At 60.4% G+C, this 17,535-nt stretch overlaps 1 protein-coding gene across 1 annotated transcript; it reads left to right on the top strand.

Annotated features, from left to right (window-relative positions):
* The first annotated feature begins 3,970 nt into the window (after nucleotides 1-3,970).
* Nucleotides 3,971-4,720, top strand: LOC136523354 (uncharacterized). The gene is made up of 3 exons (XM_066517063.1): nucleotides 3,971-4,009; nucleotides 4,160-4,502; nucleotides 4,581-4,720. The coding sequence occupies exons 1-3, from the start codon at nucleotides 3,971-3,973 to the stop codon at nucleotides 4,718-4,720; spliced, it is 522 nt and encodes a 173-aa protein (XP_066373160.1).
* Nucleotides 4,721-17,535: the final 12,815 nt, after the last annotated feature.

Here is a 17,535-nt window from a genome sequence, read left to right as displayed (position 1 = left end):
GCGCCCGTACAGGCTCGCCCGTAGTCGTCCCTGACTCTTTTGCCCTGGGGCAGCTGTCGAAACCCCCGGGGGGTCCAGCCTTCGAACCTCTGGACCGTAACGGGCTTGGGTCGCTTTTGTCTTTATCTTGGGCGTAGGAAGGGCCCCTGAGCCTCCGCACGGGGCGAGAGGGTGGTCAGGGGTCCTCCCGACTGTTTTGTCCGTCCCCGCACGTCCTTTTCGCTCGGACGGGGGGCTGTTTGCCGAACCCACTCGTGTGCGAGCTTGAGCCACTAGGTCTCGGCAAAGTTGCAGGAGGAGCCCCCGAGTCTCTCACACGGAGCGAGAGAGCGATCAGAGGTCCCCCTGGCTTTTTGGTTCGCCCCTCACGCGTGAGGGTCTGTCTGCCGAGCCCCCCTCGGGTGCGAGCCTAGGTCGCGGGGTCTCGACGTCTTTAGCAGAGGGAGCTCCCTAGCCTCTGCACGGAGCAAGAGGGCCATCAGGAGCTCTTCTGGCTTTTTGAACGACCCTCGCGCTTCCTTTTCGCTCGGAAGGAGGGTTTGTTTTGCCGAGCCCCCTCGGGTGCGAGCCTAAGTCGCTGGGTCTCGGCAATGTTTTTTGCAGGAAGAGTCCCTTAGCCTCTGCACGGAGCAAGAGGGCCATCAAGGATTCTCCTGACTTTTTACTCGACCCTCGCGCTTCCTTTTCGCTCGGAAGGAGGGGTGGAATGTGCCATGCTACCCTCGGTGGGCGCGAGCGATGGCAGTTCCGGTGAGCTGTTATCGGGTAAGTCCGAGTGGAGGCCCGTACCCCGTTCGCTGGGGGTCGGCTAGCGGTCCGGAGACGCGCTCCAAGAGTGCCGGAGGGTTTCTCTAGTGGGTGCCGAGGCCGTTCGCTGGGCCTCGGTGGCTCGGTGCCTCCCTACGGTGGGATCCCATTCGGAGACCTCCCTACCGGTCTCGGACACGACACAGGGCGTCCCAAGCGTTTCGCTTGCTTGGGCCTCGGCCTCGTATAGGCTCGCCCATAGTCGCCCCTGACTCTGTTGCCCTGGGGCGGCTGTCGAAACCCCTAAGGGCCCAGCCTTCGAACCCCTGGACCATAGCAGGCTCGGTGCCCAGTTCCTTTGCCTAAAAGGAATGGGGGGGGGTTATTTCTCTCCCTACGGCTAACAACGGCAGGCGCGTCTTTTGAGGCGACTTTTTCGGGGCAGTGAAACGGCGCCTGCTGCTGCTGCGGTTGGACGTGACGTGGTGTCTGCCGATGGGACGTATCTGCACGCACGATTTAATGAGGAGGGAGTGGGCGCGTGGGCGGTAAAACCAGATCTGGATAACCGCGCCGGATCTTTTGGGGGAAACTTCCCCGATTTCGTCGCCCGGCGGTTTCGCCCTGTCCCTGCATAAATACGCGAAGAACCTCGCCCTTCCCCTTCTTACCTTTTCCGCACTCGCCTTTGCTGCCTCCGTGCCGTTGCTGAGAGCATAGAGCACCGGGGAGGAGAAGGAGAAGGGCGAGAGACTGAAAGAGAGAGGGAGAGAGATTACCGCCGTAGCAGCGTCCTCCGCCGCGCAATGGCTGGTGGTCCCGTCATCCTCCTGGCGGATCCCTAGGAGCGGTTCGATGTCACCGAGGAGAAGCTGCAGTCGCTCGTGGAGGCCGGTCTTCTTCGCCCGATCACCGACCCTGACGAGCCGGAGTGGATTGCTCCGGGGAACGAGTCGGAGCCGAGGCCGCGCGATGGCTACGTGGTGAGCTTCGTCGTCTTCCACGAGCGAGGCCTCGGGTCGCCGGTGGACAACTTCATGCGGGCGCTCCCGCACTACTATGGTGTGGAGCTTCACAATTTCAGCCCCAACTCCATCGCGCAGGCGGCCATCTTCGTCACCGTCTATGAGGGGTACTTGGGGATCGCTCCCCACTGGGAGTTGTGGCTCCACTTGTTCTGAGCGACGTTCACCACCAAGCTGGGGGGAACGAGGGGGGCTCGGAAGGTGCAGAGGGCCGGCGGCTGCACTCTTCACATATGCCAAGACCGGCAGTCCCTCTACATCTCGGCCCAGCTGTCCTCGTCCAACCGTCGTTGGTACGACGGCTGGTTCTACCTCCGCAACGACGGCGGAGGACTTCCCCCTTATACCGGGTGGGTTGTAGAGAGTCAACCAGAGAAATGGGGATACGGCGTCGTCAAGGCCGATCAGCCTAGGCTAGAACCGCTCTTGAGGGCCTTGGGGAAGCTATGTGACCACGGTCTTTCGGCGGCCGTGGTCGTGGCGGCTTTTCATCGCCGGAGGGTGTTGCCGCTGATGGCCCGGCGGCGGCGGCTGTTCGAGATGACGCCGGGCGATCCGATCGCTGGTGTCAAGATGTCCGCCTTCGCCCTTACCGACGACGAGACCCTGTGTCGGGTGAGAGAGGCGGTAGACGGGAAGCCGAAGATTGACGATTTGATGCCGTTCCCGATGCGCCCATCGCGGGGGTATGTCTCGCTGGTAAGTTGGATGTTGTCGAGGCTTTCGCGGCCTTCTTGTTTTTCGTTTTCCTTTTTTCTTTTTTGTCTGTTGTCTTACTTCATTGTTCCCATAGGGGATAAGAGACGTGCGAGGCTCCCCACCGCCCGTTCCCGAGGACGCCCGGCGGCGGTCCGTGAACAGGGCGCGTGCCGAGGAGGAGGAGAAGAAGAAAGATGCCAAGGAGGCAAAGCGCACGAAGAAGCTCCTTGCGCGTGAAAAGCTGGACGCCCGTCGCCGGCGTCAGAAGCTCGACGGTCTCCCGTTGGAGCCGTCTCCCTCGTCGTCGATGTCGGATTCTTCGGGCGACGGCGACGGGCGCGAGGTGGGGACGGCCTGCCTGGAACACCTCCCCGACATTAGGGAGATGGTGCCCGGGGCGCCGGCAAGGAGCCTGATGCTCCTAGGAGGAGGAGGTGTCCCGGGGCTGGTGGCGGCTCGTCCCAGGGCCGAGGCCGACACACTCGAGGCGCGGGTGTTGGAGGAGCGTGCCGTCAGCCCGATGGGTTCGACGATGGAGGTGGAGCCGGCGACGGTGGGGGCGACCCCCTCGTCTCCACGAAGGGTCGAGGAGGTGCCGGGGCCCAACGGAGGCCAGCTGGCACCGGTGGTCACCGAGGCCGCGCTGCTGCCACCACCGCCGCCGTTGCAGAGGAGGCTGGCGGTGTCGAAGCGGCTGCATCCCCGTTTGCGGTAAGCGTTTTTTCTGGTGGAGTACGTAGTACTTCTTGTTTGCCCCTCAGTCGCGTGCTGACCTTGGGAGTGTCTTTGCTTCCAGCCAGACGCATCTGGTGGAAGATCCTCCCTTGGCGCCCCGTAAGGCGCTCAAGGTGAATGTTAGCTCCTCTGCCCATCAGGCAGCGGAGGCGCAGGCTGGCGTGCAGCGTGGCGTGGCGTCGGGCGGGGCCGTTTCGGAGGAGGCGGCTGCCTAGGAAAAGGGTGCCAAGGCAGCCGCGGAGCGAGTGGAGGAGGAGGAGCCCATGCCTCGCGATGTCGCGGGTCTTGGGGCGAAGGAGGCTGGGGCGTCCATTATTGCCGAGGCCGTTGAGGGTGAGGCCGGAGCCCCCGAGACCTCTGAAGCCAGGGCGGTGGACGCCGGGGCCACCGAGGTAGAGATGGCGGAGGCCAGAGCCCCCGGGTCCGTCGAGGCTGAGGCGATGGAGGTGGAGACGGAGCAAATTTTGGCGCCGCCCCTGGTTCAGACAATCTCGTCTGATGATTCTTCCCGAGGGAAGGAGGCGGCGGACGTCGAGGAGGCCAGTACCGCGGAGCAGCCGGTCCCAGATCCCACCGAGGGGAGTTCGGCCCTTGCCCGGCTACGGCCCGAGCCCCGTGGGTGGAACTTCCCGCGTGTTTTCTGGCGGAACCAGGCTGATCCTGAGGGGGAGCCTGTGTTCGCCCTTGAAGATATCGCAGAGGGGGGGCGGTGGGATACCCTCGAGCAGTACCGCCAACTGGCAGTGCGGTCGCTACAGACGGCGATGACTATTATGGGACGGGACTTGCCCGGTGTCACCCAGGTAAGTACCTTCCTCTCCCGTGCCGAGTTGTTTTCTCTTCGAGTCCCCTCGTAGTGTTTTGACGCGCGTTTCTTACCTTTATAGGAGCTCGAGACCCGGTCCCTTGGGAAATCGGTGTTCCTATGAAGGGAGAGGGATATCTGGGACTAGCTCCGGTGGCAGAAGGGCCTGCTCGCCGACGCCCAGGGGCTTTTGTCAGCGCGGAGTGCGGAAGTGGAGGACCTCCGCCTTCGTTGTGCTGACCTTCAGGCCGAGTTGGTCACGGCTAAGGGGCAGGCTGCCCCCTTGGAGGCGAAGATCAAGGAACTGGAGGAGGAGCGAGACTCCTTCAGGTCTCGGGCCCAAGAAGCGACGGCCTCTGTGAAGGCCACAGCCGGGCAGCTGGGTGTGGAGCAGAGCAAGCATCAGGCGACGAGAGTCGCCTTGGCAGAGGTTACCAAGGCGGCCAAGGCCTCTCGGGTCGAGGTCCTAGCCTGGAAGAACAAGGCCAAGGGTAAGTTCCGCTGAATCGTGTTCCTTGTTCCATTTGTTCTGGTTCGCATTTGACTCCTGACCCCTCGTTGCGACGTAGATCTGAAAAAAGAAGCTTCCCAGGCGGCTGAGGCCTTCGTCGCAGCGCAAGCGGCGCTGGATGCTGAGGTCCGGGAGCACGAGGCATTACGTAGCGCTGTCCGTACCGCCTACGAGGCCCTAGACGTCGAGGAGGTCTAATCAGCCAGCTCCCTTGGGAGCCGCCTGATTGCGTTGAGCAGCCGCGTCCGCGAGAGGCTCTGGGGGGCGTTGCACACGGGTGTCAAGCGCGCCCTGGCCGTCGTCTCTTCGCACTACGCCATCAACCTCGAGGCTGTCAGCGACGGCTATGTGTTGCCAGAAGATGACGAGGAGGCTGATGCGGAGGTCGTGAAGCTGTTGGAGGCGGCCGAGGCACCTGGCACGGCGCTGGCTAGTCTGTTTGAAGAAGAGGTGGTCCCTCCCGCGCCGGCCACCGATCCTTGAGCTTTGACCTGGGCCAAAAGGGGCCATGTAACCGGATTGAGTTAGTTGCTGTATCGTGACATTTTTGTGGCTGTTGAGGCCTTTTAAAGTATTTGCGTATGTGCGTCTTTTAACCGTTTTCTGTTCTACTTCCAAGCCCATGCCCTCTGTCTCGATCTTGGGAACCCGCAAAGAAATCCCTCGGGACTTAAGCCGTCCTTCGGCGAAGGGTGGTGAGGGAGCTGCCGTAGCCCAGAGGCGTAGGCCGTTCTCACGACTCGACCGGCCCTTTGGCCTCTAGACAAACTTTTGGTCTTTTGGGTTTCTTGTGAAGGTCCCGTCGGAGCGCGAGAGAGTTTGGCATAGAAGTTTTTTGAAAGACCATTAACAAACGGTGTTCGAGACTTAGGGGGTTTCGGGACTTAGGGGGTTTCCCCTTTTTAGCCCCCGAGGGAGGCTCGGCTTTGTAGAGGCAGAGCCGGGTCTCCCTTATAGCGCTATCGTGACGTCGAGCCCCGCCCTCTGCATAGAGCCTCCTCGGAGCCTACGCTGTCCTTTGGGTGAAAAAGGTGGTGAGGGAGCTGCCGTAGCCCGGAGGCGTAGGCCGTTCTCACGGTTCGGCCTTTTCGCCTTTGAGGCGATCGTATGGTCCTTAGGTTCTATACAATCGATTTGTCTATAATGGGGGGGGGGGGTTCCTCGAAAGATTATAACAACTAAGAACGCCTCTTTATTGTATTTCGAGGAACAATGTAAACAACGTTTGGAAATTTAAGGGTAGAAACGACGTAGCTGTTCTATGTTCTAAGCGTTTGTGAAGATTTCGCCCTTCTCGTTGGCCAACTTGTAGGTCCCGGGCTTCAGCACTTGAGCGACGATGTACGGCCCTTCCCAGGGTGGGGTCAGCTTGTGGCGGCCCTTGTTGCTCTGCCTCCGTCTCAGCACCAGGTCGCCCACCTTCAGGTCTCGGCTTTGGACGCGCCGGGCTTGGTAGCGCCGTAGGGCTTGCTGGTACCTAGCTGAGTGTAGCAGCGTGACGTCTCGGGCTTCCTCCAGTTGGTCGAGGGTGTCTTCGCGGGCAGTGCAGTTGCTTTGCTCGTTGTACGCCTGTAGCCTCGGGGAACCGTATTCTAAGTCAGTGGGGAGGATGGCCTCGGCTCCATAGACCAGGAAGAATGGTGTGAATCCCGTGGCTCGGCTTGGGGTATTTCTTAGGCTCCAGATGACTGACGGGAGTTTGGCAAGCCATTTCTTGCCAAACTTCTTCAATTGGTTGAATATTCTTGGCTTAAGGCCTTGTAGGATCATGCCGTTGGCACGCTCTACTTGGCCATTCGTCCTTGGGTGCCCTACGGCCGACCAAGCCACCCGGATGTGGTGGTCGTCGCAGAACGTTAGGAACTTGCGTCCGGTGAATTGTGTCCCATTGTCTGTGATGATGGTGTTAGGAACCCCGAACCTGTGGATGATATCGGTAAAGAACAGCACCGCTTGCTCGGATTTGATCTGAGCGATTGGGCGAGCCTCGATCCATTTGGAGAATTTGTCGATAGCTACCAGCAGATGGGTATGGCCCCCGGATGCCTTCTGTAGAGGCCCAACCATGTCCAGCCCCCACACAGCGAATGGCCATGTGATGGGGATGGTTTGGAGGGCTTGGGCCGGAAGGTGCGTCTGTCGAGTGTAGTACTGGCATCCCTCGCAGGAGCGTACTAGCTTCGTGGCGTCGGCCACCGCCGTTGGCCAATAGAAACCTTGGTGGAAGGCGTTACCTACGAGCGCCCGAGGCACCGCGTGGTGCCCGCAGACTCCCGCGTGCAAGTCCCAAAGTAAGGATTGGCCAGCCTCGGTGGTGATGCATCGCTGGAGAACACCAGATGGGCTACACCTATACAACTCGTCGTCGCAGAGGGCGTAAGTCTTGGCACGTCGCGCAAGCCGTCGGGCTTCGGTTCTGTCAGCGGGCAGTTCTCCTCGAACGAGGTGATCAAGGAAAGGGACTCGCTAGTCCGTTCCTTGGTCGACCTTGGGAGGCTCTGCGTCAATCACCATGGCCTCGGGCTCGGCGGGCGAGGTCTCAGTGGTAGAGGGGGCCTCGGGCCCTGCGGTGGGCTCGGCCGATGGGCCCTCTTCCATTGCTGAGGCATAGTCGATGGATGGCTTGTGGAGGTCTCTGGTGAAGACGTTCGGGGGGACCGGGGTCCGTGCAGACGCCATCTTTGCTAGTTCGTCCGCAGCCTCGTTGAACTTTCATGCAACGTGGTTGAGTTCGAGACCGTCGAACTTGTTCTCTAGGCGACGTACCATCGCGCAGTACGCCTTCATTTTGGGGTCATGGCAGCTTGACTCTTTCATCACCTGATCGACGACGAGCTGCGAATCACCCCGTACGTCGAGACGTCGTACTCCAAGTTCGATGGCAACTTGTAGGCCGTTGATGAGGGCCTCGTATTCGGCGACATTGTTGGAGGCGGCGAAGTGAAGCCGGATCATGTAGCGCATGTGTACTCCGAGGGATGAGACCAGGAGCAGGCCCGCGCCAGCCCCAGTCTTCATCAGGGACCCGTCGAAGTACATGGTCCAGCATTCTGATTGGATCTGAACAGGTGGCAGCTGTGTGTCGGTCCATTCGGCTACAAAGTCGGATAGGACCTGTGATTTGATCGCCTTCCGAGGCGCGAAGGACAAGGTTTCCCCCATGAGTTCGACAGCCCACTTGGCTACTCTACCTGAGGCCTCCCGGTTTTGGATTATCTCTCCCAGAGGAAAAGACGACACCACAGTCACCGGGTGGGACTCGAAGTAGTGACGCAGCTTGCGTCGAGCCAAGACTACTGCGTAAACCAGCTTCTGGATGCGGGGGTAACGCGTCTTAGTTTCGGAGAGCACTTCGCTGATGAAGTAAACAGGTCATTGGACGGGTAGAGCATGTCCCTTCTCCTGCCTCTCGACTACTACGGCCACGCTGACCACTTGGGTTGTCGCGGTGACGTAGAGCAAGAGGTGCTCGCCCTCGGCGGGTGGTACCAGGACGGGGGGGTTGGTCAGCAGTGCTTTGAGCCTGGCGAAGGCTTCCTCGGCCTTGGCGGTCCAAGAAAAGCGCTCGGACTTTCTCAAGAGGCGGTACAGGGGCAGGCCTTTTTTGCCGAGGCGCGAGATGAAGCGACTTAGGGCCGCAAGGCATCCCATGACCCTCTGTACTCCCTTGAGGTCTCTGATTGGTCCCATGCTGGTTATAGCTGAGACCTTCTCTAGGTTGGCCTCAATGCCGCGTTCCGAGACTATGAATCCCAAGAGCATGCCTCGGGGGACCCCGAACACGCACTTCTCGGGGTTGAGCTTGATGCCCCTCTCTCTAAGGCATTTGAAGGTCACCCTCAAGTCATTCACGAGATTTTCGGCCTTTCTGGTTTTGACCACGATGTCATCTACATAGGCCTCGACGGTCTGCCCAATGTTGTCGCCAAAGACCTGGGTCATGCACCGCTGGTATGTGGCACCTGCGTTTCTGAGGCCGAAGGGCATCGTCACATAGCAGTACATGCCAAACGGTGTGATGAAGGAAGTCGTGAGCTGGTCGGACTCTTTCATCTTGATTTGATGGTATCCGGAGTACGCATCGAGGAAAGACAGGGTCTCGCACCCTGCGGTGGAATCAACGATTTGATCGATTCGAGGTAATGGGAAGGGGACCTTTGGACAGACTTTATTTAGACCGGTGTAGTCTACACACATCCTCCACTTCCCATTTTTCTTCTTGACTAAAACGGGGTTAGCCAACCACTCCGGGTGGGATACTTCCTTGATGAACCCGGCCACCAAGAGCTTCTGTACCTCCTCCCCGATGGCCCTGCGTTTTTCTTCGTCGAAGCGCCGCAGGCGTTGCCTCGCCGGTCTAGATCCAGCCCGGATGTCCAGGGCGTGCTCGGCGACTTCCCTCGGTATGCCCGGCATGTCCGAGGGACTCCATGCGAAAATGTCGGTGTTCGCACGGAGAAAGTCGACGAGCATGGCTTCCTATTTGATGTCGAGGGTGGCGCTGATTTTCAGCGCTCGGTCGTCGGGGCATGCGGGGTCGACTGGGATGAGTTTGACGGTTTCAGCGGGCTCGAACGCCCCCGCGCGACGCTTGGAGTCAGGCACCTCGCCACTGAGCTGGTCTAGGTGGGCGATGAGGGTCTCGGCCTCCGCAAGGGCCTCGGCATACTCGATGCACTCGACGTCGCAGTCGTATGCATGTTCGTACGTGGATTCGACTATGATGACCCCATTAGGGCCTGGCATCTTGAGCTTGAGGTAGGTATAGTTGGGCACTGCCATGAACTTGGCATAGCATGGTCGCCCCAGGATGGCGTGGTAGGCTCCCTCGAACCTGACTACTTCGAAGGTGAGGACTTCCTTGCGGTAGTTGGAAGGGGTGCCGAAGCAGATGGGAAGGTCGATGCGCCCGAGGGGTTGCGTGCGCCTCCCCGGCACGATGCTGTGGAAGGGTGCAACGTCGCCTCGTAGCCTCGACCGGTCGATCTCTAAGAGCTCCAGGGTGTTGGCGTAGAGGATGTTGAGGCTGCTGCCTCCGTCCATCAACACCTTAGAGAGTCGGGTGTTGCCGATGATCGGGTCGACGACCAGCGGGTACTGCCCGGGATTCAGAATACGGTCGGGGTGGTCACCTCGATCGAAGGTGATCGCCTCTCGGGACCAGTCGAGGTACTGGGGGGTGGCCACCTTGACCGAGAAGACTTCTTGGCGCTCCCTCTTGCACTGCCGCGCCGTAAGGCATGCCGAGGGCCCACCGAAGATTATGAAAGCATTGCGTACCTCGGGGAACCCGTCGTCCTTGTCCTCGTTCCGACCGCCGGCGCCCTTCTGCTTGGCGTCATCGTCGGGGAGCCCGAGCTTGGCGTAGTAGCGCCGCAGCATGGTGCAATCCTCGAGAGCATGCTTCACCGGACCTTGATGGTAAGGGCAGGGCTTCTTCAGCATGTCGTCGAATAGCCCGGGGCCACGGGGGCCTCGGGGATTCCTGCGATCTGTTGTAGCGACATGGATGGCCTCAAGGACCTCCTGCTTCCCTGGGCGACCCTTCTTCTTTTTCTTTGGGAGGTGGGAGGTTGAGGCCACGGGGGCCTCTTCCCTCCGCTTACCCTTGCAATCGGCGTTGGGGAAGATGGCTCCGACAGCCTCTTCCCCCGAGGCGAAGCTGGTGGCGATGTCGAGGAGCGCGGCAGCAGAGCGCGGGACGTTGCGTCCTAACTCTCGGACCAAGTCCCGACAAGTGGTGCCGGAGAGGAAAGCCTGGACGATCTCCGAGTCGCCGACGCTGGGTAGCTCGGTGCACTGTTTGGAGAAGCGCCGGATGAAGTCTCAGAGAGACTCGTCCGGCTTCTGGCGGCAGCTCTTGAGATCCCAGGAATTCCCGGGGCGTACGTAAGTGCCCTGGAAGTTCCCGACGAAGATCCTAACCAAGTCGCGCCAGTCGTGGATTTGCGAGGGAGGGAGATGCTCGAGCCAGGCTCGTGCCGAGTCCGACAAGAGCAGAGGGAGATTGCGGATGATGAGCAGGTCATCGTCCGCGCCGCCTAGCTGGCAGGCCAGGCGGTAATCGGCGAGCCAGAGCTCTGGGTTGGTCTCGCCGCTGTACTTCGCGAGATTGGCCGGCTGTCGGAACCGGGCGGGGAAAGGAGCCACGCGGATGGCCCTGCTGAAGACCCGAGGGCCTGGCGGCTCAGGGGAAGGACTGCGGTCCTCACCGCTGTCGTAGCGACCGCCTCGGTGCGGGTGGTAGCCCCGGGCGGCTCCGTTGTCGTGGCGCCGTCGCCCGCCAACTACTTCGTGGTCGTCCCGTGCCTCGCGTTGGTCTCTAGGTCGATCGCGTACCGAGGGGGCCCTGTTGTCCGTCGGCATGCGAGCGGCCTCAGGGCGGACCGAGGCATCCTGGCCCCGGCGAGGTTGCGCTGCGGGCTGCTCTGAAGTGCCTCCGCGCTGGCGGGAGGCGGAACTTTCGGCCTGCTGCACCGCTGCGGTCTCGAGGAGGTCGCGGAGCTCTCCGTGGACCCGTCGCCCCTCGGTGGTGGAGGGCTCGGGCATCGCTCGGACCAGCATCGCAGCCGCTGCGACATTCTGGCTAGCGCGATTAAAGATTGGGGGTGGCTCTCCCCCCTCGTTATCGTTGATGCGGTGATGGACATCGTGGGCCCTCCCTCGGGCTCCTTCGCCCTCACCACACCCTTGCTGCTCCTGCTCAAGAGTGTCCCGAAGCTATTGCAGAAGGAGTTGGTCTTGTTCAACCTTGGCTTGAAGCTCGCGGAGCTGCTCCAGGTCTGGGCGTCGATGTCCCTCGCGAACAAGATTCTCGTTCCGTGCTGCCGGGGGTTCGAGACGTGGAGGTGTGGCGTCGCCCGCCCCTGCCCGGGGCGGGGAATGGTTGCCTATCCTCTCGTCCTCTTCGCCCGCCCTTGGCATCCTGAGCCTGACGTGGAAGCACTCACGAGATGGATCGTAAGTCCCTTCGTCGTCGGAGTCGGAGTAGCCGAGGCAGTAGTCGCTTGCAGCCAAGAATTGGCGCAAAGCCCCAGGGTTGTGGAGTTCGGAGAAGTCCACCCCGGGCCATGCCTCGTCCTCGTCCGAGGAGTCAGAGCGGATGCTCAGGTCGGGAGCGAAGCGCTGGCGGCGTTCCGAGGGGTGCTCGTGAGTGGCAGCGTAAGCGTAGGCGTAAGAGGCGGCGGCATTTCTCAATCCAAAGGGGGATGGCGACGGTGCCGTCTCCATATTCTGCCCCGCCGGGGTCAGCTCTCCAGGGAGTGGTGGAGCGGAGCCAGACGGCTGGGTATCGCCGCAAGCCGCCGGTGATTTTCCTTCGTCCATGCTCAGGCCAGACAGGTCCCCAGCCAGGGACCCCGTACCAATAGCTGGTCGTAGGGTATCGGCGGGGAGTGGCGTGCCGCCCTGGGTTCGCGTAGCGTCGGGGTGGCCTTGCTCGCGTCGTGCCTGGCGAGTATGACGAGAGCGGCTGCCCGGGCGCCGCCTGCGCCTGGGCTGCCGGGGCGTGACTTCATCGTCGGACGGTGGGGCTCGAGGGGCGAGGAGCACCATGTCGTACTCATGCCCTAGAGACATGAACTCTAGGCTTCCGAACCAAACTATGGTGCCGAGACGCAATGGTCGTACGGGGTCTGCCATCCGGAACTTGCTAGGATGATGAAGCCGACACGCAGCGCCCCTACCTGGCGCGCCAACTGTCGGCGTTTTGGAACCGGGGGTCCCTCAACCAACGAGTGAGTTTGTGCTGCGTGCCCCTAATCCCGGATGGTGATGCAAAGAGACACAAGGTTTATACTGGTTCAGGCAATCGAGGCCCTACGTCCAGTCTGAGAGATTGATCTTGTATTCCTTGCACCGGAGTGCTCGTAGTAGGGGGTTACAAGCTAGGTGAGAGAGGAGGCTAGCCCCAGGTCTCGGTGAGGGTGGTGTGAGCTGCTTGAGGCGTTGTTCTCAAGCAGCGTAGTGGAAGTGTCCAGTTCTATCGGTGTGTTCGTCCTCTTCCGGTCGCCCCTAGAAATGGCCCCGGTGCCTCCCTTTTATACTCTAAGGGAGACCTAGGACCGTACATAGATTGCTACATAGCGCTTCTGTAAATGGGGTGGCGTGTCCGAGCCCTGTAGCCGGCCACTGTCGTGGTATAGTCGATGGAGTGGCCCTGTCCTTGTCGTGCAGAAGTGACGCGCCAGTCATACTCGATCTTGTGCGTCGTGGGGCTCCAGTATAGCTTGATGCAGGACATGGCGGGCGACGTGCTGGTCACCGTGCAATGACGTCATAGGGAGCAGCGGCCCTACAGACGCCGAGGCCGAGCCATTGTGGGGGGCCCGGCGGACATGGATCCTCAGGCTGCCGAGCCCCTGAAGCAAACTGTCGAGGCCTTGGGGGAGTTATTGGACCTGGGTACTGATTCCGAGGCCACAGTAGCCCAGACGTGGCTCCCCATGCTGCGTTGTCCTTGGAACAGGAGTTGGCAGCATAGTGAGGCATGGGCGTCCGCCACGTGCATGGTGGTCAGTACAGTGGCGGGTAACCCCTACCCAGTCCGGGCGACGTGCGGGTCATCGTGTGATGACGTCGTGGGGAGCTGTGGCTCTGCAGGTGCTGAGGCCAAGCCATCGCGGGGGGCCCCGGCGGACGTGGGTCCTCAGGCTGCCGAGCCCCTGAAGCAAACTGCCGAGGCCTTGGAGGGAATTATTGGTCCTGGGTACTGATTCCGAGGCCACAGTAGCACAGACGTGGCTCCCCATGCTGCATTGTCCTTGGAGCAGGAGTTGGCAGCTCAGTGAGGCATGGGCGTCAGCCATGTGCATAGTGGTTAGCACAGTGGCGGGTAACCCCTGCCCCGTCCTGCTTCCTGTCCCGTCGGCCTCTCTGCTGTACTGTGCCGAGCGTGCGGCCGATGTCAGGGGCAGCAGTTGGCTAAGTTAATGCGACACGACGTTTTGTCAGAGGGACGGGAGAAGGAAGAGGCAGCGGAGTGCTGCCGAGCCCGCCTCGCGCGAGACGGAGGGTCTGTGGCCCGGCCGAGGCCTTCGGCGGGGAGTCGCTCGAGGTCAGTGGTGAGGGGGCCTCGGGCGAGTCGGAGAATCGGCCGAGGCCAGCGGTGAGGGGGCCTCGGGCGAGTCGGAGAACCGGCCGAGGCCAGCGGTGTTTAGCTGGTTTCGATCTTTACAAAGTCTACGCAGTCATTTTTTGGGTCTTGCTTAGGGTACCCCTTCTCACGGCATCTGACACGCACCATGTAGCGCATGTGTACTCCGAGGGGCGAAATGAAGAGCAGACCCGTGCCTGCCCCGGTCTTCATCTGGGATCCATCGAAGTACAGGGTCCAACACTCCGTCTAAATTTGAGTGGGTGGTAGTTGGGTATCCATCCATTCAGCCACGAAATCGGCCAAGACCTAGGACTTGATCACTTTTCGAGGCGCAAAGGTCAAGGTTTCCCCCATGAGCTCGATAGCCCATTTGGCTATCCTACCCGAGGCCTCCCGGTTATGAACTATTTCGCCCAGGGGGAAAGATGATACCACAGTCACTGGGTGCGACTCGAAGTAGTGACGCAGTTTGCGCCGGGCCAGGACCACGGCGTAGACCAGCTTCTGGATGTGGGGGTAGCGTGCTTTGGTCTCGGAGAGCACCTCGCTGATGAAATAAATAGGTCATTGGGTGGGCAGAGTATGCCCCTCTTCCTGCCTCTCTACCACTACGGCAGCGCTGACCACTTGGGTCATTGCGGCGACATAGAGTAAGAGGGTCTCATCCATGGCCAGGGGTATCAGGATGGGAGGATTCGTGAGCAGTGCTTTGAGTCTATCGAGGGCTTCTTCAGCCTCAGGAGTCTAAGAAAAATGCTCGGATTTTCTCAAGAGTTGGTACAGAGGCAAACCTTTTTCACCGAGGCGTGAGATGAAGCGGCTCAGGGCTGCAAGGCATCCCATGACCCTCTGTACTCCCTTGAGGTCCCTGATTGGTCCCATGCTGGTTATGGCCGAGACCTTCTCTGGGTTGGCTTTAATGCCGTGTTCCGAGACTATGAATCCCAAGAGCATGCCTCGGGGGACCCCGAATACACACTTCTCGGGATTGAGCTTGATGCCCTTCTCTCTAAGGCATTTGAAGGTTATCCTCAAGTCATCAATGAGATCCTCAGCCTTTCTAGTTTTGACCATGATGTCATCTACGTAGGCCTCGACGATCTGCCTGATGTTGTCGCCAAAGACCTAGGTCATGCACCGCTGGTATGTGGCACCTGTGTTTCTAAGGCCGAAGGGCATCGTCACATAGCAGTACATGCCGAATGGTGTGATGAAAGAAGTCACGAGCTGGTCGGACTCTTTCATCTTGATTTGATGGTAACTAGAGTACGCATCAAGGAAAGACAGGATCTCACACCCTGCAGTGGAATCAATGATTTGATCAATTTTAGGTAATGGGAAGGGGACCTTTGGACAGGCTTTGTTCAAACTAGTGTAGTCTACACACATCCTCCATTTCCCATTTTTCTTCTTGACTAACATGGGGTTAGCCAACCACTCCGGGTGGGACACTTCCTTGATGAACCCAGCCGCCAAGAGTTTCTATATCTCCTCACCAATGGCCCTATGCTTTTTCTCGTCGAAGCGGCACAGGCATTGCCTCGCGGGTCTAGATCCGGCCCGGATGTCCAGGGTGTGCTCGGTGACCTCCCTTGGTATGCTCGGCATGTCCGAGGGACTTCATGCGAATATGTCGGCATTCGCACGGAGAAAGTCGACGAGCACGGCTTCCTATTTGATGTCAAGGGTGGCGCTGATCCTCAGCGCTCGGTCGTCAGGGCAGGCGGGGTCGACCAGGATGAGTTTGATGGTTTCCGCGGGCTCGAACGCCCCCGCGCGACGCTTGGAGTCAGGTACCTTGCCACTAAGTTGGTCGAGGTGGGCGATGAGGGTCTTGGCCTCCGCAAGGGCCTCGGCGTACTCGATGCATTCAACGTCGTAGTCGTATGCATGTTCGTACGTGGACTCAATCATGATGACACCGCTAGGGCCTGGCATCTTGAGCTTGAGGTAGGTATAGTTGGGCACTACCATGAACTTGGCATAGCACGACCACCTTAGAATGGCGTGGTAGGCTGCCCCGAACCCGACTACCTCGAAGGTGAGGACTTCCTTGTGGTAGTTGGAGGGGGTGCCGAAGCAGATAGGAAGGTCGATGCGCCCGAGGGGTCGCGTGCGCTTCCCTAGCACGATGCCGTGGAAGGGTGCGACGTTGCCTCGGAGCCTCGACCGGTCGATCTCCAAGAGCTCCAGGGTGTTGGCATAGAGGATGTCGAGGCCGCTGCCTCCGTCCATCAACACCTTGGAGAGTCGGGTGTTGTCGATGATCGGGTCGACAACCAGTGGGTACTGCCCGGGATTCAAAACATGGTCAGGGTGGTCATCTCGATCGAAGGTGATCGCCTCATGGGACCAGTCGAGGTACTGGGGGGTGGCCACCTTGACCGAGAAGACCTCTCGGCGTTCCCTCTTGCGCTGCCACGTCGTGAGGCATGCCGAGGGCCCACCAAAGATCATGAAGGCGTTATGTACCTCAGGGAACCCATCGTCCTTGTCCTCGTCCCGATCGCCGGCGCCCTTCTATTTGGTGTCATCGTCGGGGAGCCCGAGCCTGGCATAGTAATGCCATAGCATGGTGCAATCCTCGAGAGCGTGCTTGACAGGACCCTGGTGGTAAGGGCAGGGCTAATTGAGCATGTCGTCGAAGGGCCTAGGGCCTTTGAAACCTCGGGGGTTCTTGCGTTCTACGGCCACGACCAGATCAGCCTCTAGGACCTCTTGCTTCCCTAGGCGCCCCTTTTTCTTTCTCTTGGGGAGGTGGGAGGCTGAGGCCTTGGGGGCCTTGTCCCTCCGCTTACCCATGGTGTTGGTGTCGGGGAAGATGGCTCCTACAGCCTCTTCACCCGAGGCAAAGCTAGTGGCGATGTCGAGGAGCGCAGCAGCAGAGCGCGGCACATTCTGACCTAACTCTCAAACCAAGTCCCGACAAGTGGTGCCGGAGAGAAAAGCCTGGACGATCTCTGAGTCGCCGACACTAGGCAACTCGGTGCACTGTTTGGAGAAGCACCGGATGAAGTCTCGGAGAGACTCGTTCGGCTTCTGGCGGCAGCTCTTAAGATCCCAAGAGTTCCCAGGGCACATGTATGTGCCCTAGAAGTTCCCGACAAAGACCCTAACCAAGTCGCGCCAGTCATGGATTTGCGAGGGAGGAAGGTGCTCGAGCTAGGCTCGCGCTGAGTCTGACAAGAGCAGGGGGAGGTTGCAGATGATGAGCAGGTCATTGTCTACGCCACCTAGCTGGCAGGCTAGGCAGTAATCGGCAAGCCAGAGTTTAGGGTTGGTCTCGCCGCTGTACTTCGCGAGATTGGCTGGTTGCCGGAACCGCGCGGGGAAAAGGGCAGCGCGGATGGCCCTGCTGAAGACCCGAGGGCCTGGCGGTTCAGGGGAAGGACTGCGATCCTCCCTACTATCGTAGCGACCACCTCAGTGTGGGTGGTAGCCCCGAGCGGGCCCCTCGTTGTCGTGGCATCGTCGCCTGCTGACCACCTCATGGTCTCCCTGTACCTCGCGTCGATTGCCGAGGCGGTCTAGAAGCATGGGGGCCCTGTGGGCTATCGGCGCTTGGTCGGGCTCGGGATGAGCTGGGGCTTTCCTGTCCTGCCGAGGCGGTGCCGTGGGCAGGTTCGAGGCGCCCCTGTGTCGTCGGGAGGCAGAACTCTTGGCCTGCTGAACCGCGGTAGTCTCTAGGAGATCCCAGAGCTCGCCGTGGACCTACCGCCCCTCCGTGGTAGAAGGCTCGAGCATTGCGCGGACCAACATTGCCGCAGCCACGACATTCTGGCTAGCGCGATTGAAGACTGGGGGTTGCTCACTCCCTTTGTCATCATGGATGCGGTGATGCACATCGCGGGCCCTCCGTCGGGCTCCCCTGCCTTTGCCGCGACCTCGCTGTTCCTGTTCGAGAGAGTCTCAAAGC

The sequence above is a fragment of the Miscanthus floridulus genome, chromosome 18 (genome assembly GCF_019320115.1).
Source record: "Miscanthus floridulus cultivar M001 chromosome 18, ASM1932011v1, whole genome shotgun sequence".
NCBI classification, from domain to species: Eukaryota; Viridiplantae; Streptophyta; class Magnoliopsida; order Poales; family Poaceae; genus Miscanthus; species Miscanthus floridulus.
This window is presented reverse-complemented; position numbering and strand designations above follow the sequence as displayed.

Bases quoted from the DNA above. Each gene is read 5' to 3' on its own strand.
- LOC136523354 (XM_066517063.1), top strand. From the start codon at position 3,971: ATGACTATTATGGGACGGGACTTGCCCGGTGTCACCCAG. The intron at 4,010-4,159 runs GTAAGTACCTTC...ATCTGGGACTAG, and splicing joins ACTTGCCCGGTGTCACCCAG to CTCCGGTGGCAGAAGGGCCT. The intron at 4,503-4,580 runs GTAAGTTCCGCT...GTTGCGACGTAG, and splicing joins CTGGAAGAACAAGGCCAAGG to ATCTGAAAAAAGAAGCTTCC.